At 43.0% G+C, this 17,073-nt stretch overlaps 2 protein-coding genes across 2 annotated transcripts in view; both read right to left on the reverse strand.

The window, feature by feature from the left end:
- The window catches only part of LOC311203718 (uncharacterized protein), a gene marked incomplete at its 5' end in the record, with an annotated part of 62,808 nt that overhangs the window by 19,940 nt on the left and 25,795 nt on the right, over window positions 1–17,073 (reverse strand). The window lies entirely within an intron of this gene.
- LOC311203255 (protein PRRC1-like) lies at window positions 4,540–11,446 on the reverse strand (the record flags this gene model as incomplete). The annotated part of the gene is made up of 4 exons (XM_084277909.1): window positions 4,540–4,656; window positions 6,841–6,998; window positions 7,937–8,323; window positions 11,353–11,446. The coding sequence occupies 4 exons, from the start codon at window positions 11,444–11,446 to the stop codon at window positions 4,540–4,542; spliced, it is 756 nt and encodes a 251-aa protein (XP_084134035.1).

The following is a 17,073-nucleotide window of genomic DNA, read 5'->3' on the forward strand; positions in this document are numbered from 1 at the left end:
CTTGTGGAGTGGGCTTTAAACTAGGTCTGAAGGGGGAAGGGAATAAAACCAGGCTAGCGGGAAAAGAGTGTCAGAGTCAGGGGTGGGAGTCTACTGTGGACTGCCCAGCCAGAACAACAACAACATTGATGAGTTATTCTTCAAGGGACTAAGAGCCACCTCTAGATCCCCTGTCCGTGTCCTTATGGGGGTTTCAACTGGCCAGATGTTAGCTGGGAACACCACCACAGCTAATACAAACAGGTCCAGGAGAGTCCTAAAGCAACTGGATGGTAACTTCCTTGTTCAGGTATTGAGGGAGCCAACGAAGAAAGGTGCCCTCCTAGATCTCTTGCTCATCCACAAAGAAGGACTTGGGGGGAAGTAGAAGTAGGTGGACTTCTTGGCCACAGAGTAGTGGAATTCAAAATCTTTGTTGAAAGAAGGGAAACTGCCTCCAAAACTTCAACACTAGATACAGGGAGAGCAGATTTTGGACTGCTCAGGAAAGTAGCTGGTAAGGTCCCCTGGGAAACTGCTTTTGAAAGTCCATCAATGCTGGCCACTTTTTAAGTACCACCTCCTAAAAGCACAGGAATAGGCAACTCCAAAACATTAGAAATCAAGCAGGTGGGGCAGGAGGCTGAGCAGGGACGTTCCTCTAGAGCTCAGCAGAAAAAGAAAGTGGAAGCAAGATCAGGAAATGTGCGGGGATTACGGGGACACTCTTCACCTTTGCAGGGAGAAAATGTGTGTGGCCAAAGCTTAGAGAGAGCCGAGGCTGGACAATACTGTGGTAGACAGTCTGGGGTCTTCAAATACAGTAACAACAAGAGGAGGACCAGAGAGAACATTGGTCTGTTGCTAGATGAGAACGGTCACATTACTAACAGGGACACAGAGAAAGAAAAGGAGTTTAACACCTTCACTGCCTCTGTCTTCAACAGAGTCGATGGGCTTTGGGACTCCAGATGCCTCAAGTTGGAGGCCCATGACTGCAGTAAACTCCTAGCGAATTCTGACCATTCAGTGACGTGCTCTGACCTGGCTGGCCCTGTGTGGAGCCAGGACTTGGAGTTGATGATCTTCATGGGTCCCTTCCAACTCAGGATATTGTATGATTCTGTGAGTAGTTTTTGCATAAGAACTTGGTTTTGGACTGGTTTTATAGAAGCCTAAATATCTTGCATTCAAGAAAAACCCACTCTGATTCTGGAAGAGACAGGCATAATGGGAATAAGGGTAACAACTGCTGCCCAATGACTCACTGCCACACCATGCACAACTCAACTGAAAAATGTACCAGCAACACCAGGAAAAATTTAACTCTGAAAAGTATGAAAGCAAGCAGTGTTTTTCTGTTGAAGTATATACAAGCACAGTTCTCTTTCAACAGGAGAGTAGAATTTGATCTAATGCAAGTTAAAAGGCTTGCAGTTGTACTGCATGCTGTCTGTTTGCTGGTGGTTAACAACATAAATATGAAGGCTCTATGAGCTTTATTAAAGACTGAGTGGCAAGATCTCAAAATAGACACTTGTTCCTAAATGACGTGCCAGATACTTTGCTCAATTGCTAACGTGCTCACACAGACACCTCACTGGTGATGCCATTTTGTTGGCATTAGATGACACTCAAACACATCTGGGAAGTAAGCTAAAGAAAGGAAAATGAGCCTTTGGACGGGTAAGAGTGCTTACTGCACCTCCTAGGTGCACTTGCTTAGTGCATTACTTCAGCTACAAGACCTCCTTCTGCACCTAAGGAAGAGTGAGGATTCTTATCTATCTAAACATTTGTGAGTCATGGAATCAGATTGATGACAACAATTCAATAATTAAAGCTGTACTTCCTTTTCTGAGGGAGTACTTTGAGGTTATTTTTTCCTTGGTTAACTTCTTCTTGGAATATTTCTTCTTCTTTAACAAGAATTAAAATCAGCGGCTCAAGTGCCATGTACTGCAGAATGAAGACTCCCAAGGAAGAACTGCTTTTCTACAAAGGCCTGAAGATTTTTAGGCAATGCATGACTCAAAAATATTTTTGATCCTCATTTTATAAACTAAGAAATTCAAGTGTAGCTACTACCAGTAAGAGCTGACATCATAAATTAAATCTTAAATCCTAAGTCTTAATCCAACATTAATAAGAAAACAGAAAACTCGCCTGCTGAACATATTGCAAAGGCACTGGTGTTGCTTGGGTAAAAGCTTCCAGATGAATTCCATGAATTGGATCCTCGATAATCAGACATCCAATGTCAAACCACCTGCAATTACAGCCAAGTTAGAGTCTGTTGAAAAGCAACATGTTAGCCCTTGAATGATGACCGTTTTACAACCTCTAATACAACTGTAGTTAAAAATTTAACAATGACTTACATCAAGGCATCCCAGCATTTTTCAAATCAAATTTGCATGTATCAACTCATGTATATATAAAAAACTGAAGTGCCTGTGTTCCCTTGTAAAAAATTCTACGGCTCCGGTTGTTTCATGTATTTTATATGTGTCTACATATAAATGACATTTTATTCTTTAAAGCACTGGAAGCAAGACCCTTTGAGTCAATGAGAAACAGCCCTCTCCCCACCTCAGGGATATATTTCAAGTTCTCACTTGTCAGGAAGCAATTCCTCAATGAAGTTTTCTACCGATACAGCAGGCTGTTTTTCATGGATTACTCCAGTCCGGCGCAAGCTGTCTATTCTTTCTTGGGCTCCCTACATGGGAACATGATCTGTTAGACAACATTCTCTTTCAATCACATCATACAACACTCAGAGATGAGTGCAAAAAACCCCTGTGGAGCAGAATTTTCAAGTTAAACAGAAAACAGCGATTTAAAAAAATTACTCTTTTTATTCAACAGTAGAAAAACCAAAAAAGTCATGAAAAAGCACCATAGCCTTTCCCAAACAGGAATCTCAAACAGTAACACAAGCTATGATAAAACTCATGTTTGAAAAGCTGCACAATGAATTCCTACATACTAAATGTAAGAATGGAGCTGTTCAGGAAGATCCTTGGCAAGTGTTGATCAACCTGTCTTTCACCTACAGAATTAGTTGGGAGACAACCCAGTCTCAAAGGCTCTCTTAACTTCTGATTACATTTTTCCTATTCAATTTCTCATGTTTAGTTTTCATCCCAAAGTACTGTGCTAGTGACAGACTAAGAACAAATGCCTGATACACTTTCAAACTACAGTCATATCACAATGCATGCCAGATGTGATGGCAATCAACTGCTTTAGAAGAAAACGGACATAAATGTTCTTCACTGCTGTGACCGCGTTTGCACAAGAACCCCAAAGGCTATTCCAACAAGCAGCTTCAGAATGATCTAGTTACAGCAAAAACAAGAAAAGGAGAAGTCTCCCAATGCCACAGACTGACATTCCCCTTAGGGAAAATCAGATTTTTCTGGGTCAATGCCCCATCCCTGGAAGTGCTTAAGGTCAGGCTCGATGTGGCTTTGAGCAGTGTGGTCTAGTGCAGAGAGTTTCAGCCCCCTCTGCTGAGGACAATTTGTAAGGTCACTTCCAAACCAAACCACTCTCTCATCCTACGTTTCCATTGCCCTTCTCTGTGCTGGAGGTACTTTACTACTTACTTTTAAACCTGCAGCGTAGCCCACAGGTTGTACTTTAGTAAAACACAAAATTGTGACTACCACAATGCTGCTCCTTCCTATTCATTTTAAAGCTCTAACTGAGATACTATGCTTTTCATTCCAGGCTCAATGCTCAGCAATACTTCACAGAATCACAGAATCATACGACTGGAAGAGACCTTTGTAGATCATCAACCCTTTCAGTAAACATTTCTTTCTAATATCCAATCTAAACCTCTGCTGGCGCAGCTTTGTGCCATTTCCCCTTCTCCTATCTCCTCTCACCTGGCTGAAGAGACCATTGCCCACCTCCCCACAACCTCCCTTCCTGTAGTTGAGACTTTATTAGACTGTTTTAGCCTTTTCAATGTTCTTCCCAAGTGTTTCAGGAACTGCTTCAAGTTTGCTGAGCTTCCTAAAATAGTATAAATACTGTTGGGCTAGAAAAGCAGAACAGCTGAAAGTCAGAAGAAAGCCTCAAAAGCGATGTAAACACCGTTGTGAGCACGCTTACCTTTCGGCTTGTCGACCCTCAGTGCGATACCTTACACACCAGGATTTAATCACCAGATCCAACAGAACACATACAGCATATTTTAAACTCAATTCCATATCACTCCCTCAAACAGAGAAACAGGGAGGGAAAAAAGTATGTGACTTCCAGATTACAGACAAGGACTTGTCACCGTTTTGTTCTCTGTAACTTGCTCATCTCTCACAACCTGAACTGAAGGGTATTACTATGCTACTACCTAAACTACAGCAGAATACACAAGTAAATGAACCTTAAGACGCACATAAAAAAATCAGCCTGCAGAGTGAGAGTCTCACTGGACAACGCACCTGAGAAATCACCACGTAACTGTGACAGAATTAACACACTCTCCAGATAAACTTCAAGTGCTGTTACATTAATCTAACATTCTATGCATTACTTAATGGTTTGTCACAAATACTTACTGATATATGGAACCATGCCAGGGTCCAGCGGTGTAATCATGGTCTCCACTGAATGTTTGGGTTTATCAAGAACAGACTTCACCATGGGATTCTCAGCTACACCCTAAACATAAGCAAACAGACTTCCATATTATTTTCTCGTTTTTCCCCAAGAAACTCACAATAGCACAGTTAAAACCCAACCAAACAAAACCCAAGTATTAAGCTGCTTCGTGGTCTTCTTACCACATTTACACTTTGTAATGCCTGGTGCATCTCACTCGCCAGCACAAATGCTGCAAGACGTGACTAGGAGTGCGTGACTTTTCGGATACAGCAAAGGCCAAATATCATCACCGCCATCCTCTCACGCACCAATGCAGAAACAGGCCTGCCAGTGATGGTGGGCAACACACTTGATTTCCTCCTATTCTGGGACGGGAAGTCTTGAACATTTAACAAATACTAATTACAGCTATCATCAGACTCGGTAGCTAGACTCAAACTGTGACAACTCCAACTGAAGAGCCTCTTTTTTATGACCTTACAGACAAGAGGACCTATTTTTGAATGGCCCATTACTAACAAATATTTTTACAGCTGAAATTGAGCTGAAATTCCTCAATTTATAAGTAGATTCTAAACAACGCTGAAAAAACGCTCTATCTTCTCCAGCCAAATCCCAGGTGGAGCTGCTGACAGACCTAAAAGTTCATTAAATGTAAGCACAAACACTGACAGGGTCTTGCTGGCCTATTATCTACCTTGAGGGACATCTAAAAGAATGGTGTTGGATTTCTGAAGAACAGCAGAGCAAAAAAGGTAGTTCAATCGATTTCAAGAGCAGAAACAGAGATAACTGCAGCACTGCCATGTATGCACTTCAACAGAGAATCCAGCTTGCATTTCTGCAACAACTGACAGTTAAGCCTCACAGATTCTGTCTGATGTTTAAAAACCTGACTCTGACGTGTGCTTCCACACATCCAACACTTGACAGCTTCAGTACAACTAATGATTCCTCATTCTTCCACCTAGGAAATTCTCAGAGGTCATGGAAAACACAGAGCACGTACAACATTTAATACTCCAATCAAAGAATCTACATTTGGGTTGAAGTCAATCATACACATTCTCCAGAAACAGACATAGGTCACTTGCTGGATCCTACTGGTATACAGGCAACAATAACGTGGATGAGATTGGCTTTTCAACTAATTCACTACTGCCCTTTCAAACGGGCTACAAAATCATGTCACAAGGAAAACCTTCTCTTCTGGAACACTACCTTCTATCGCAAAAAAGCAAGAGGAATATGGTGACTGGAAGACATTTCTACTTGAAGACCAAAGAAGCTGTCTTTTTATGATTATAAGACACGTGCCCTAGAAAAAAGCAGCACGACAACTCTGCTCTCACCATACTGATGGACGATTAATCTTGCTCTTTAAGACTGTAGCACTGTCAAGATCACTGGAGTAAAGGGGGGCTCCCTCTGCCACATCACACACAACTCATTCTTCCAGATTTTCTTTTTCAAAAGGCTTTGAAAGCCCCTCCAAAAGTCTCCAGTCCCACTGGGACGTCAATCTTGATTCTTCCTTCCGATTTACTATCGCACAGTACAGATAGTAGTGTTGCTCCTGAAGGCAGCTCAGAGCTCACACACAGTCCCTGCATCTTTCTGCCACAGCCTTCACGACGCTACTCAGATGTAGCATGTCACAGCTCCAAAAAGGTTACAGGCTCATGAGATGCTGTCAGTTGTTGCTGCTTATTTCCTCTCTACGATTAGATCGCACCACAAGGATTATCTGTTCTGCATTATACACTCCGTGCCCTCTAGCGGAATAGAAAAATCCTACAAAATACCACAGACACCTCTTAAGAAACCCCTCCTCAGTGGAAGAAACACTTATTTGCCTCTCCCTGAGGAGACTTGTTTGGTTTAGAACAGGCAGGACTTGCATCCCCTAAAAAAACAATTCAGTTCATTAGGAAATGATAAAAAAACCCAGGATGTGCAAAGAATCAAAGAGGTTCTGACATTTCCCATGATTTAAGAGCATGTGACAAAACCTCTCAGGTAGAAGGATCTCCCTGTCACGAGCACCTAGACGCCAGCATTTATGTAGTCATTCCTCTTCTGGAAAGGAAAGAAGCACAGTTTCAGCAAAAAACAGCCACCTTGCAAATGAGGACAGAGGAAAGACAGGACCTAGAGCAACATGCCCTTAAAAGTTGTATCTTGTTAGAGACAACAAAAAATGGTAGTTCCTCCTGAAAGGTAACATACAAAACCACAGAGCATTATAAACCCCCACAGCCCTCCAGCAGGTGTTCCACCTTGGGCAGTAGCTACTCTGGGGTCTTCAAGCTCCTCAGGAAAAGTGATTGCAGAACCAGTTCCAGGAGCCAAAGGGGAAGAGAAAGTTGCTTGCTGAGTAATAGGATCTGCGAAGACACCTAGGAAGAGGGAAAAACAAGACACAAGTACTGCGTTTCATTTCTTATGCCGTAGCAACATGCAATTGTTTTACAGGAAAATGAACAGGAAGAATAGAATAATACTGGGCTGATTCCTTTCATTTCTTGAAGGCCCCAGAACAATCCTGTTTGTTAGAGTTTAGCAGAGGCAACTACTGTGAATGAGTTCAACAATATCTGCTCATAGAACCGAGCCTACCTGCACCTGATGTGTAAAATTAAACAAAGACATGTTAGCTTAAGAGTGGTGCTTTTTATTGTCTTCAAATTTCCATAGGTCTTTCTGGACAGACTGCTTAAAAGACATGTCACAAACAATGGTTAAAGCCTGGCCCAACTGCAGCTGAAGAGCTAAGTTTCCATTAGGCTAGTAGAAAATCACCTCAGTTCAGCAACTACAGCACTCGCTTGCATGGCAGGCAAGTATTTTTCACTGTCCTGATGCAATTTAGTAGCCAGAAGCAAGAAAAGAGAAGCTACTCTCATGTGACAGACGACTTCTTACAGATAGCGAGCTTCTCAGAACAAAAACTTGCCCATTAGGAGATTACAGCCTGAGATACCTTACCATTCCGTGGAAATACAATGGCTGAAATTGCCTCTGAGCTGAACAGCAGCAACACAGAAATAAATGGTCAGCTGGGCTTTCCTGGGCACATTTTAAAATACTGCTCTCAAACACTTTTCTGTGAGCCTGAGTGCTAGCAGAACTCTGTGGAAGAGGACTCTTGTCCTACACCGTGATCGTACTTCAAAGGCCATTCTCCATTCCTCCAAGCGCAGCTACTCAGTAATTAAGTGTCACAAGAATACTAAAGAAGCTGAACTTGTGGGACTCTAGCAGACTGCTGAAGTAGCCACCCAGGAGACCCCTCATCCTGTCTCACAAGCACAAAGGTCTATATACAAAAGGTTACCTGTGACGGGAGGTGCAGAGAATGATGGCATCAGTGGGCTCTGTGGTGCTCGACCAGCGTGGCCTCTGGTGATATCATATGTTGAAGACATGGAAAATCCTGAAATCGGGGGACCAGCAGGAGGTGCAGGAAGACCAGAGCCAGCAGTAGAGCTTAATGAAGGAGCTGTAGAGAACTGCGACACAGAGGTACTAGAAGACGAAGGGGCAACTGGAGGTCGGGCTGGAGTTAGAGGTGGCGCCATAGTAGAAACTGTTGCAGATGGCACAAGTGGAAAAGAAGATGAAGTCATCATAGGAGGAGGAAGTGGAGATGCTCCAGCTGCCAGAGGTGCTGAGCACTCAGGAGAAGATGACAGGCTTGGTGTAGCAAGGGGACTGGACAAAGCTAGGGGAAAAAAAGACAAATGGAATTTTAGAAACACCGAGCCTTCATCTCAGAGATTCAGGTATGTAATTGTTCAGCTAGTTTACAAGTAAGTTTTGACCAAGTCTGCTTTTCTCCTTTCAAAGGAAAAAAGTTTAGTTCTGCTTGAGTTTGCAACCACCACCAATTGCCCTCAATTTCTGGAGATAGTAGCCTGGAATCTCTTTTCTTCTCTGACCCTATTTATCACAGCTAAAAAGACGAGTCAACATTTGACTACCCATTTTGTAGCAGATGAAGTGGGCCTCAGAAATTTCCAGCTAGCACGCTTCTTCCTGCTTCATCCACAGGAATAACAAAGATGCAGGAAGTGTCCCTCTTTAGATTAAGAAATGCACTCAGGGGACCTGTGAGGCTGGGACTTACTGCAGAGGTACAGGTCTATGAGATGGGCTGAGCACCAGGCAGCCCTCTCTTCCCTGGCACCCAGCTACCCAGGCTCCTAAACCCTCTGCTTTCTGTGTTTCAGTCTGGCCCCCAGCTGATCCTTGGATAAGCCAATTTTGTTCTCTAAACCAAATTTAGACAGAAAATTAAGCCAGAGAAACAGAAAACACTGGTTTTTACAGCACTAAGCTGTTGGATCAGCTCAGATGTGAAACTGCACTCAGCCTAAACATTGATGACAGTCAAGTGACGTGCCAAGTTACCGTAAGGAGGTTGTTTCCAAACTTTATCACGCACACCAGTCAATAAAAAATGGAACATGCACACCCCCAACATAGCTACAAAATACTTACATGGGCCACTGTCCTAGTATATTCCATAGATTTTAAAACATACAGAACAGAAATATTAAAAGGATGAGATAAAGATCAAGAAACTCTTCTGCTCCCACTGAAAATTAGTATTTTAATAGTATATTCATAAAACAATATGTTATGTTATTAACGGTTAGCACACTATAGAATACCATTAATAATATTGTAGTGTGAGCAATGTCACTACAGAAGCCTCATCATTTTTACAATCTTGGGTTATCATCAGCAATTTGGAGGTCTGGTTCTATATTCCAATCATGGCTTTAATGGTTGTCACACCTGGAAAAGATGCCTTACAAAGACACACAGACCCAAATGAAAAGGTGTTGCTGGATGTGCTTACAAAACCATGCTATTTGTTTTCGTCTCCCAGCCATCAAGTATATGAAGGCTTATCTTGAAATTCAGCTAGCAAATGTTCATCTTTCTTGATGTCATTCAATTCTTCTGGAAAAATCATCAGAAGGTGTTGCACTTTGGTATTCCTAACAAATGGGCTCAAAATCCACCCAAACTAATTCATCTGGAAGATTTCTACATAGTTCAGGAAATTCTCTTTGCCAATTTACATGTACAGAGTGGAAAGGGTTTTTTGTGTGACACTTGCAATGATTTTGGCAACAGGAATGCATTGACAACGTAAACACTTTCAAATACCACTTTTCAAAACACCTTCTCAAACGCATGGCTTTCTTACAAAGAAGTAGATCACTCCTCCTTAAAACACCACCTTTATCTTGAAGGGACAAACTGTAAGTGTGTTTTGGGGTTTTTTTAAATAACTACTGGGTAGCACACTGCTGATGGCCACTTGTCATCACAGAAAATGTCAGCGAGTCTGCAAGTCTGTTTTGGTACAAGAAGAAAGCTGAAGCCATATTTAAATCCCTTGCCACAAGACAACCAGCAAACCTCTGTGCGATGCACAAAAGTTTCACGGTCACTTCCTCTACCATTACAAGGTGCAGCTAAAAACAACCCCTACTATTTAAAGAGAACTTCTATAAAGTTAACCACACTGCTGGCATCCTGTAGCCCTTTGTGCACCAGCTCCACTTTCACTGCTGCAGTAACTTGCCTATGAATGAGGCGGTCAATAAATGTCATGGGTGGAAATAGATCGGTAACCTTATTCGAGAATCCATTTTTAGCCTAGTCAAAGCAATCACTCCATCAATGGTTACTCTGAGGCAGTCTTAATAAAAACATGGCTTTTATTAAAGAAATCATTCACTGTTGAGGATGCAGCTTCTCCAGCACAGCCCTCCTTCAGCATTTGACAATAAAGTTGTTCTTTCTGTATTTCATTACTGAAACAGAATTTAGCAAAAACCATAAGCAGAAACACGTTAGGAACATCTGTACAGCAAACCTTCCATACTGTGATCTGTTCTCACGCTTGTTTCTTATAATCATCAGCAATGTTTTCTATGTCTCCTTCCAACAGAATTTCCTGACAAATCCATTTGTCAACATATTGTTTGCATTTAATATTACAGACATTTTTACCATGTCAGGAAAAACAAGTGATGCCCCAAAGAATATACATTTGTCTCTTCTCTGGTGGTTTCTGAAATATATGCCAAGAAGTATATTCGATATCAGTAAAGCTTGATTTTTCTGCTTTTTTTAGATAAAAGAACTATTAAGGAATGCTCTGGTATTTTCTTCCTGCACCCAATGGATCGCCCAGCACATCCTCCTGGGGCTAAGAGCGCTCCACTCGGGAGTCCACGGCACTAGTGTGACTCGAGGTAATGTTACCAGATGTGTCAGAAAACTGAGCATTCGGTAGTCAAGCACATGGGGTTCAGACTCTGGAAAAATCAGATTCAGTGCTCTGATTACCACCCACAACAGTAAAATCCAAGTGATCGTCCACGTTTCTCACTATCCCCCACAAGACTGTAGACTTGTTTGAACTCCCTTCTGTGCTGCTCATCTCACTGTGCACTGTACTGGCCAGTATTCCCTGTCCCCACGTCCTTAAAAACCCTAAGTGCATCCACATGACTTCATCAAAAAGTTTCAAGAATAAAAAAAACATTTACACTACTCTCTGTCAGATGTATGCCATACTGCCATGAGAAAGAAACAAATTCTTCCCATCAGCCTGGAGAAGAGCTCTCTAGGTTGATCCCAACACCTCTGGATGAACTGCTGTGCTTTAAAAAGACATGAATAAATATCACTGAGTTTCTGAGGAAGTTTCTGTACCTAATGACCTACCTGTAGCAGCAGTGGTAGCAGCTGTAGTCTCCCCTGCTGTGTTTGGTGGGGGTGTACCGGGTGGAGTTGTCTCTATTCCACTCTCTTCCATCATTTTCCTTCAGCTACAGAAAGCTGTAAGACAAAAAGAAAGGAAAATAAAGAAAAAGCTTATCTTGAGAAATAGGGATAGTGTTTGCTGCAATACTGAGCTGTAGTAACTCCAAGAAGGACCTGTTCTTTTCAGAGCTGATGCATGACAGGATGCAAAAGGTGGCAAGAAGCGAGACAGAGAACGAAGTCTCCCCCTTCTGCCCGTAAAGAACCACAACTACCCCTGAAGTTGGAGCCCTCTCCAGCTTAAGCACTGCCCCAGATGCTCCCGACCCACCATCAAACTGACTGCAAGCACTTTCTCCAACACCAGGCATAGTGGCAGAGCTTGCAAGGGCCTAGGGCTCCAGACTCCGTGACCTGAACTCTATGACCCTGTCTGCTTAAAGGAGAAGCTAAAGAAACCTCCAGACACGCCACAAGAAACCAGGGAAATTTACTTCCAACCTACCTAGAAGTACAATGACATTCATTTACACTGAACAAGTTCTCCACTGCACACAATTCCTGTAAAATCCAGGTCTCGTACTGCTCTGGTGAGTATCAGAAGTGACAGTAATTGAAAACTTTGGCTTTTCTTTTGAAGGCCACATTACATTGAAAGTATCTTCCAGCATCTTTGACTACACCTGTACAGTGCACTACTTGTGGAAAAGTAAAGCGATGTGCTTATTTAAAACCCCCTAAATTAAGAGAAAGGCCTCAGGAGATGAAAAGGAGAGGATGAAAGACTAAGATTAACACCTGGAGATTTTTGTTCTTCAGTGCAGAGGAAGTCACCTAAAACCCCCTGCTTCCTCCCAAGTCTGGTAAACCAGACCGAGATTGTTTGTACCACTCCCTGAGGTAGCAATTCCATAAGGACATTTTAATAACATAAAAACCCTACAGAAAGGAATTTATGTCTGAAAAATTGGCAGGAAAATATTTTCCATCATATCCATTACCTCAGTAGCTACTGAGGACTGACAGCTTACTACATTTAACAAGTATCAGAGGAAAAGCCTTAGGTAATGTGTTGAGTAAAAGTACTCACAGGTATTTATAAAGAACTCCACTTACAAAAATACAGGGGGGGTTCCTCTAGAAAAAAAGAAAAAACCCTCACTGCTGTTTAAAATGTGTATACAGCTATGTTTAATGTAGAGGGAAAATTACTGTTATGACCAAACTGAAAAATACAAAAAGTAGGATGCCAGTGTTAGTCTGGACAGGCTAAGGAGCATCAAAACCAAATGAAAGCATTGAAATCACAAAGGAGAAAGTGTATTTCCTCTTACAACCAGTATGTGTTGTAAGAGGAAATAAAGTAACTCAAGATTCAGCATTTGAGCCCAGACTCGGAAAGCAAGTATGGTTCCTGTGCAGCACACCTCCTAAAACCTCTGATGACCCAGGGACTGTGGGTTCTGAGTACCTTTTCAATTAACTTGAAAGCTTCTCTGCAGACAGAATGAAAGGGTCAGTAACTGCCTGGTGGGGAACAGACTGACCTTGACGAATGAGCACATCTCAGCATCCCTCAGAAAGGAGCTACACAGCCCTCCCCTAAAGTTCACTAAGCAGAAGAATTTGCAGTAAGATTTTGTCTTTTCACTCACCTACGGGAGTTCACGTTCCTCCTCGCAGAAGTATTTCTAAAGTCATTCTTCTTCCAATTATACACTGCAAACAAAGAGAGAATTTCCCACTGTGCAACATCTGTAATCACTGACCAAACCCTCCCAGAAACACTTTCTTTCATCAAGGCTCCTTTCAGCTGCTGCTTGATTTCACCTCTGTCGTGGTTTCACCCCGGCTGAGAGCCGAGATCCACGCAGCTGCCTGCTCCTTAAAGGAAAAGAGCAGGGAAAAGGGAAGGGGGGGAGGGGAGGGTAAGAGGTAAGTGGTAAGGGAAGGGAAAAGGAAGGGGCAAATAACCCCAAAACCAAGAAATAAGAGGCCCGTGGGTTGGGATAAGGAGAGTTTACTAAGATAACAGAAAGATACAGTCTAACAATGCTGACAGGACTTTAGAGCAAAAATATATGAAGCTGTTGATACACAGTGCAGTTTCTCACCAAACCCACAACTCAGGCCGTGCCACCCAGAGCCGTCCCAGAACCCGACCGTCCCCCAAGAACCGCGCGTCCCGGAGCCGCCCTCGGCCTTCCTCCCGTCAGCCCCCCGATATCCTGGGCAGGACGTAACTGGCGTGGAATACTCTCTTTGGTCAGTTAGGTCACCTGTCCTGGCCTCGCCCCTCCTTTCTCATGAAGAGCTGAGAAAGTCCTTGACTGTCTGACAGCAATTAACAACATCAGCATTCCATCTGCTGCTACAAATGAATTTAACTCCATCCTGACCAAAACCAGGACAAGAGGGAAAATTACTGTTATTACCAAACTGAAAAGTGAAGCAAGCATTGAACAGCAATAGCAAGCCCAAACCTGCAAAAATTAGAGAAGCCTGAAGCCTAAATGCTCCCTATCATCCTTCTCCCTTTAGCTTACCCAACTCCTCACACAATCAACAATCTCCTTGTGAACTCCTGACTTGGCAGGGATGAACAAGAAGTTTGCCCAGGTAACACTTTGCTATACACCGAATTCTCAACAAAAGCCAGGTGTAGTTTGCAAATGCTGCATGAAAAAGCATAAAAATAATAAGGTGAAGGAAAAAGATGAGAGATGGAAAGAGAAAATTCACAAGAGAAAAGCAAAACTATGATAGGTGTAATTGGAAGCAAATAGCTCATCATCTTGAAAGAATCTAGAACTGCTGACAATTAAAATTGATCCTACAGGACATGTGGTTAAATACTTTCATCTGAACGGCCTATCTGAAACCACTTACACGGAAGAAAACAGAAAGCACTGGGCTGAAAGAACATGGAAGGCAAAGAACCCAACCAACCCACGGACTTTTAAACAATGTTCAGGCCTCAGCAAAGTTTCCAGTGAACGTTTCTACCCTCCCCTACGGGAGATCCAGGGAAAAAGCTCCCCAGTAAGATCAGCCTGCAAATCCTCAATGACTGATGGGTAGGGAAGTGGCTGCTCTTTTCAGTGACTTAAAAAAAACCAGTAATAGATAATTCTCCACTGTCCAAGCCACAAACACAACATTTGCAGCAACTCCTGCTGAAATCCAGCCTAATTTCATAAGGAAGTGACTTCTATGTCCTCCTGCCAAGTAGAACGCTTTGTATTACTGCACTGAAAACACAAAGGAAACTCAGACAGCCCAGTGCAAACAGGCACTTTCGGTGACAGCAACTGCGGCACTGCCATCTAGCGATTTGTGAGCATCAGCTCATCTCACAAATTTCATCCCCCTGCCACATTTAGCTAGAAGGCAATCTCGGTTTAGGCTTACATGGAAGTAAAAAAGAAGGGATATGGAAAAAAGAAATACAGAAAACCACAAGGGATGAGGGGGAAGGGAGGGGAGCGGGGGACACGGACGGGACGGGACACACACCACATTCCCAACACATCACGCTTAAATTTATTATCAAGTCGTTACGTTTCCGCTAATATTTTGCAATAATCTGGACAACATGACCATACTTCAAATGCATTTTTCAGGTTGTGACTCCAAAATATAGAAATTCACAGCCAACTATAACCTACAAATGCAGATGACCAAATTCCACATGGAAAAACACATTATCTAGAACGTGGTGGTATGTCAGAGTTTAGAAAAAGGAACTCTTTTCAGTCACCCTTAAATAACTGCTGCTTGTAGTGCAGTAGATGCTCCTGCTAATAAAGTCCTGTCCCCCCAATATACTTCATAACCCCAGGAAGAAAAACTGGTCTCTAAGCAGAGCCTCAAACAAAACAAACAGTTGGAATACTAAATTCAAATGCCATTAAAATGCTATTCTTGCCTGTAAGCGTAATACTGACTATTCTAATTGTGTGGAGCAATACTGATTACATACATTGTTAATATCTAAGCACAAGTCAACAACTGTCCAGAAGAGTGAGCTGTCATTTATTTATTTATTTAACTAAACAAATCGATTGCTTTGAGCCATTCCCAGCGCAAAAACCTCTCTAAATAAGATATTGCATCCCGGGTTGCATTACCTGATAGAGAGATTCCTAGGCACATACTTGTAGTCAACAGGAGAGAAGACAAAAGGAAAACCTTCAGTTGTTAAAGACAGAGTGAAGCTGACACAAAATAAAAAGACAACACTTCAGAAAACACCCCAAAACAACAGAGCTGAGCTGTTCCTATATCAAAGTTTCATCTGAAAAGTCCCTCACCCTACTTTATTCCATTTCAGACAGGCAGGGACAAAACTTCCTTCAGACTGGGGCCTGGTCAATACAGCCAGATCCCAGGGGACACGCAAAGCCTCGCTCTAGCCAAAGCAAGGGCACGGAGGGATCTCCAATGTAATCACCTTGGGTCAAACGACTTGTTCTAACACCTGCTGAATAGTCACAGCATAATGTTAATCACAACTCCCACATTAAAAAAGAAAAAAAAAAAGGAAATGTTTACCAAGCAGAAACCACTTTGCCTCAGACCTAATGCTGTACCAATAGCTTGAAACACCAGGCATGACAGAATGGTTTAGCCTCATCCTACGACTTCTGCAGACAGTTACTGTAGTGCACAGATAGCACAAAACCCAGGCAGTTTTTCTAAGAGTTTCCTAGTGCCTGAGAATTATTTTGTTTCCCACATTCTTAGTGCCATTGTCAACCTTTGGGATTCGTTGCACACCCTTACTGTTGTTATTTTGAAATCATAGAGGGCTTACATAGCTCCACAAGCCACTGATGACCACAGAGAACTGTTGGTCTAGTATACAGTGTTATCTTCATGGGACTACGTAAACCCAAAGACACAGCTACACAGAACCACATGCATTCAACCAGTTTGTACCAACTGACGTAGGGTAAATGTCATGATGCAACAGCTCCAGCACTTGCAGACGATTTTGCCCAAAAGAAACGTTTGTTTTTCACGGCACTATAAACGAACTAGAAAGGGCAAAGCACTGCAACAAGGTATCCTCCAGAAACAGACTTCCTGAAGCATCACTTCTATCCTATGCTAAGAGATCCTCAAGGGTAAGGATTTCTACTGCCAATCATGCTAATTCCAGCTAAAACCACAAGGGATCTAGCACTTCCAGCCTGAGCTGCAACGCTGGAGCACAGGGCCCTGAGAGCAGGCATCTGAACACTACCCAGTGCCGGGAGAAAGCCTGGTCACCAGGAGGGTGACTCGCAGGAGCAGATCACTATACAGGACCTAGCAAGCTATCAGGAGCTGGAAGTTCCGTGAAGTGCTGGTGGTTTCCAATACCACTGCCAGTCATCACTGAGGCCGCAAGGGGTCTTGCTCTGTAGCTTCATCTGCCTCACAACCCACAACCGTAACGCTGCAAGAAGCCCCAGAGCCTGCCAGCAAGGAGCACTGGGGCCAGTGCAGCCTTTCTTTAGAAGGACAAGACGGTTCAGAGTAAGGGCAACAAGACAGACTGCCTACACCAGAATCAGTCTGGTGAGGGGCAGACACCGTGCAGTCGCAGGTGTGCTGCCCAAGGGGGGAAAGTCGCCCCGACGGGACGGCTGCCGGAGCTCGTCCCGGGGCGGACCCCGCCGACATTCCTCACACACA

This window comes from Gallinula chloropus, assembly GCF_964237585.1.
Source record: "Gallinula chloropus genome assembly, chromosome: Z".
NCBI classification, from domain to species: Eukaryota; Metazoa; Chordata; class Aves; order Gruiformes; family Rallidae; genus Gallinula; species Gallinula chloropus.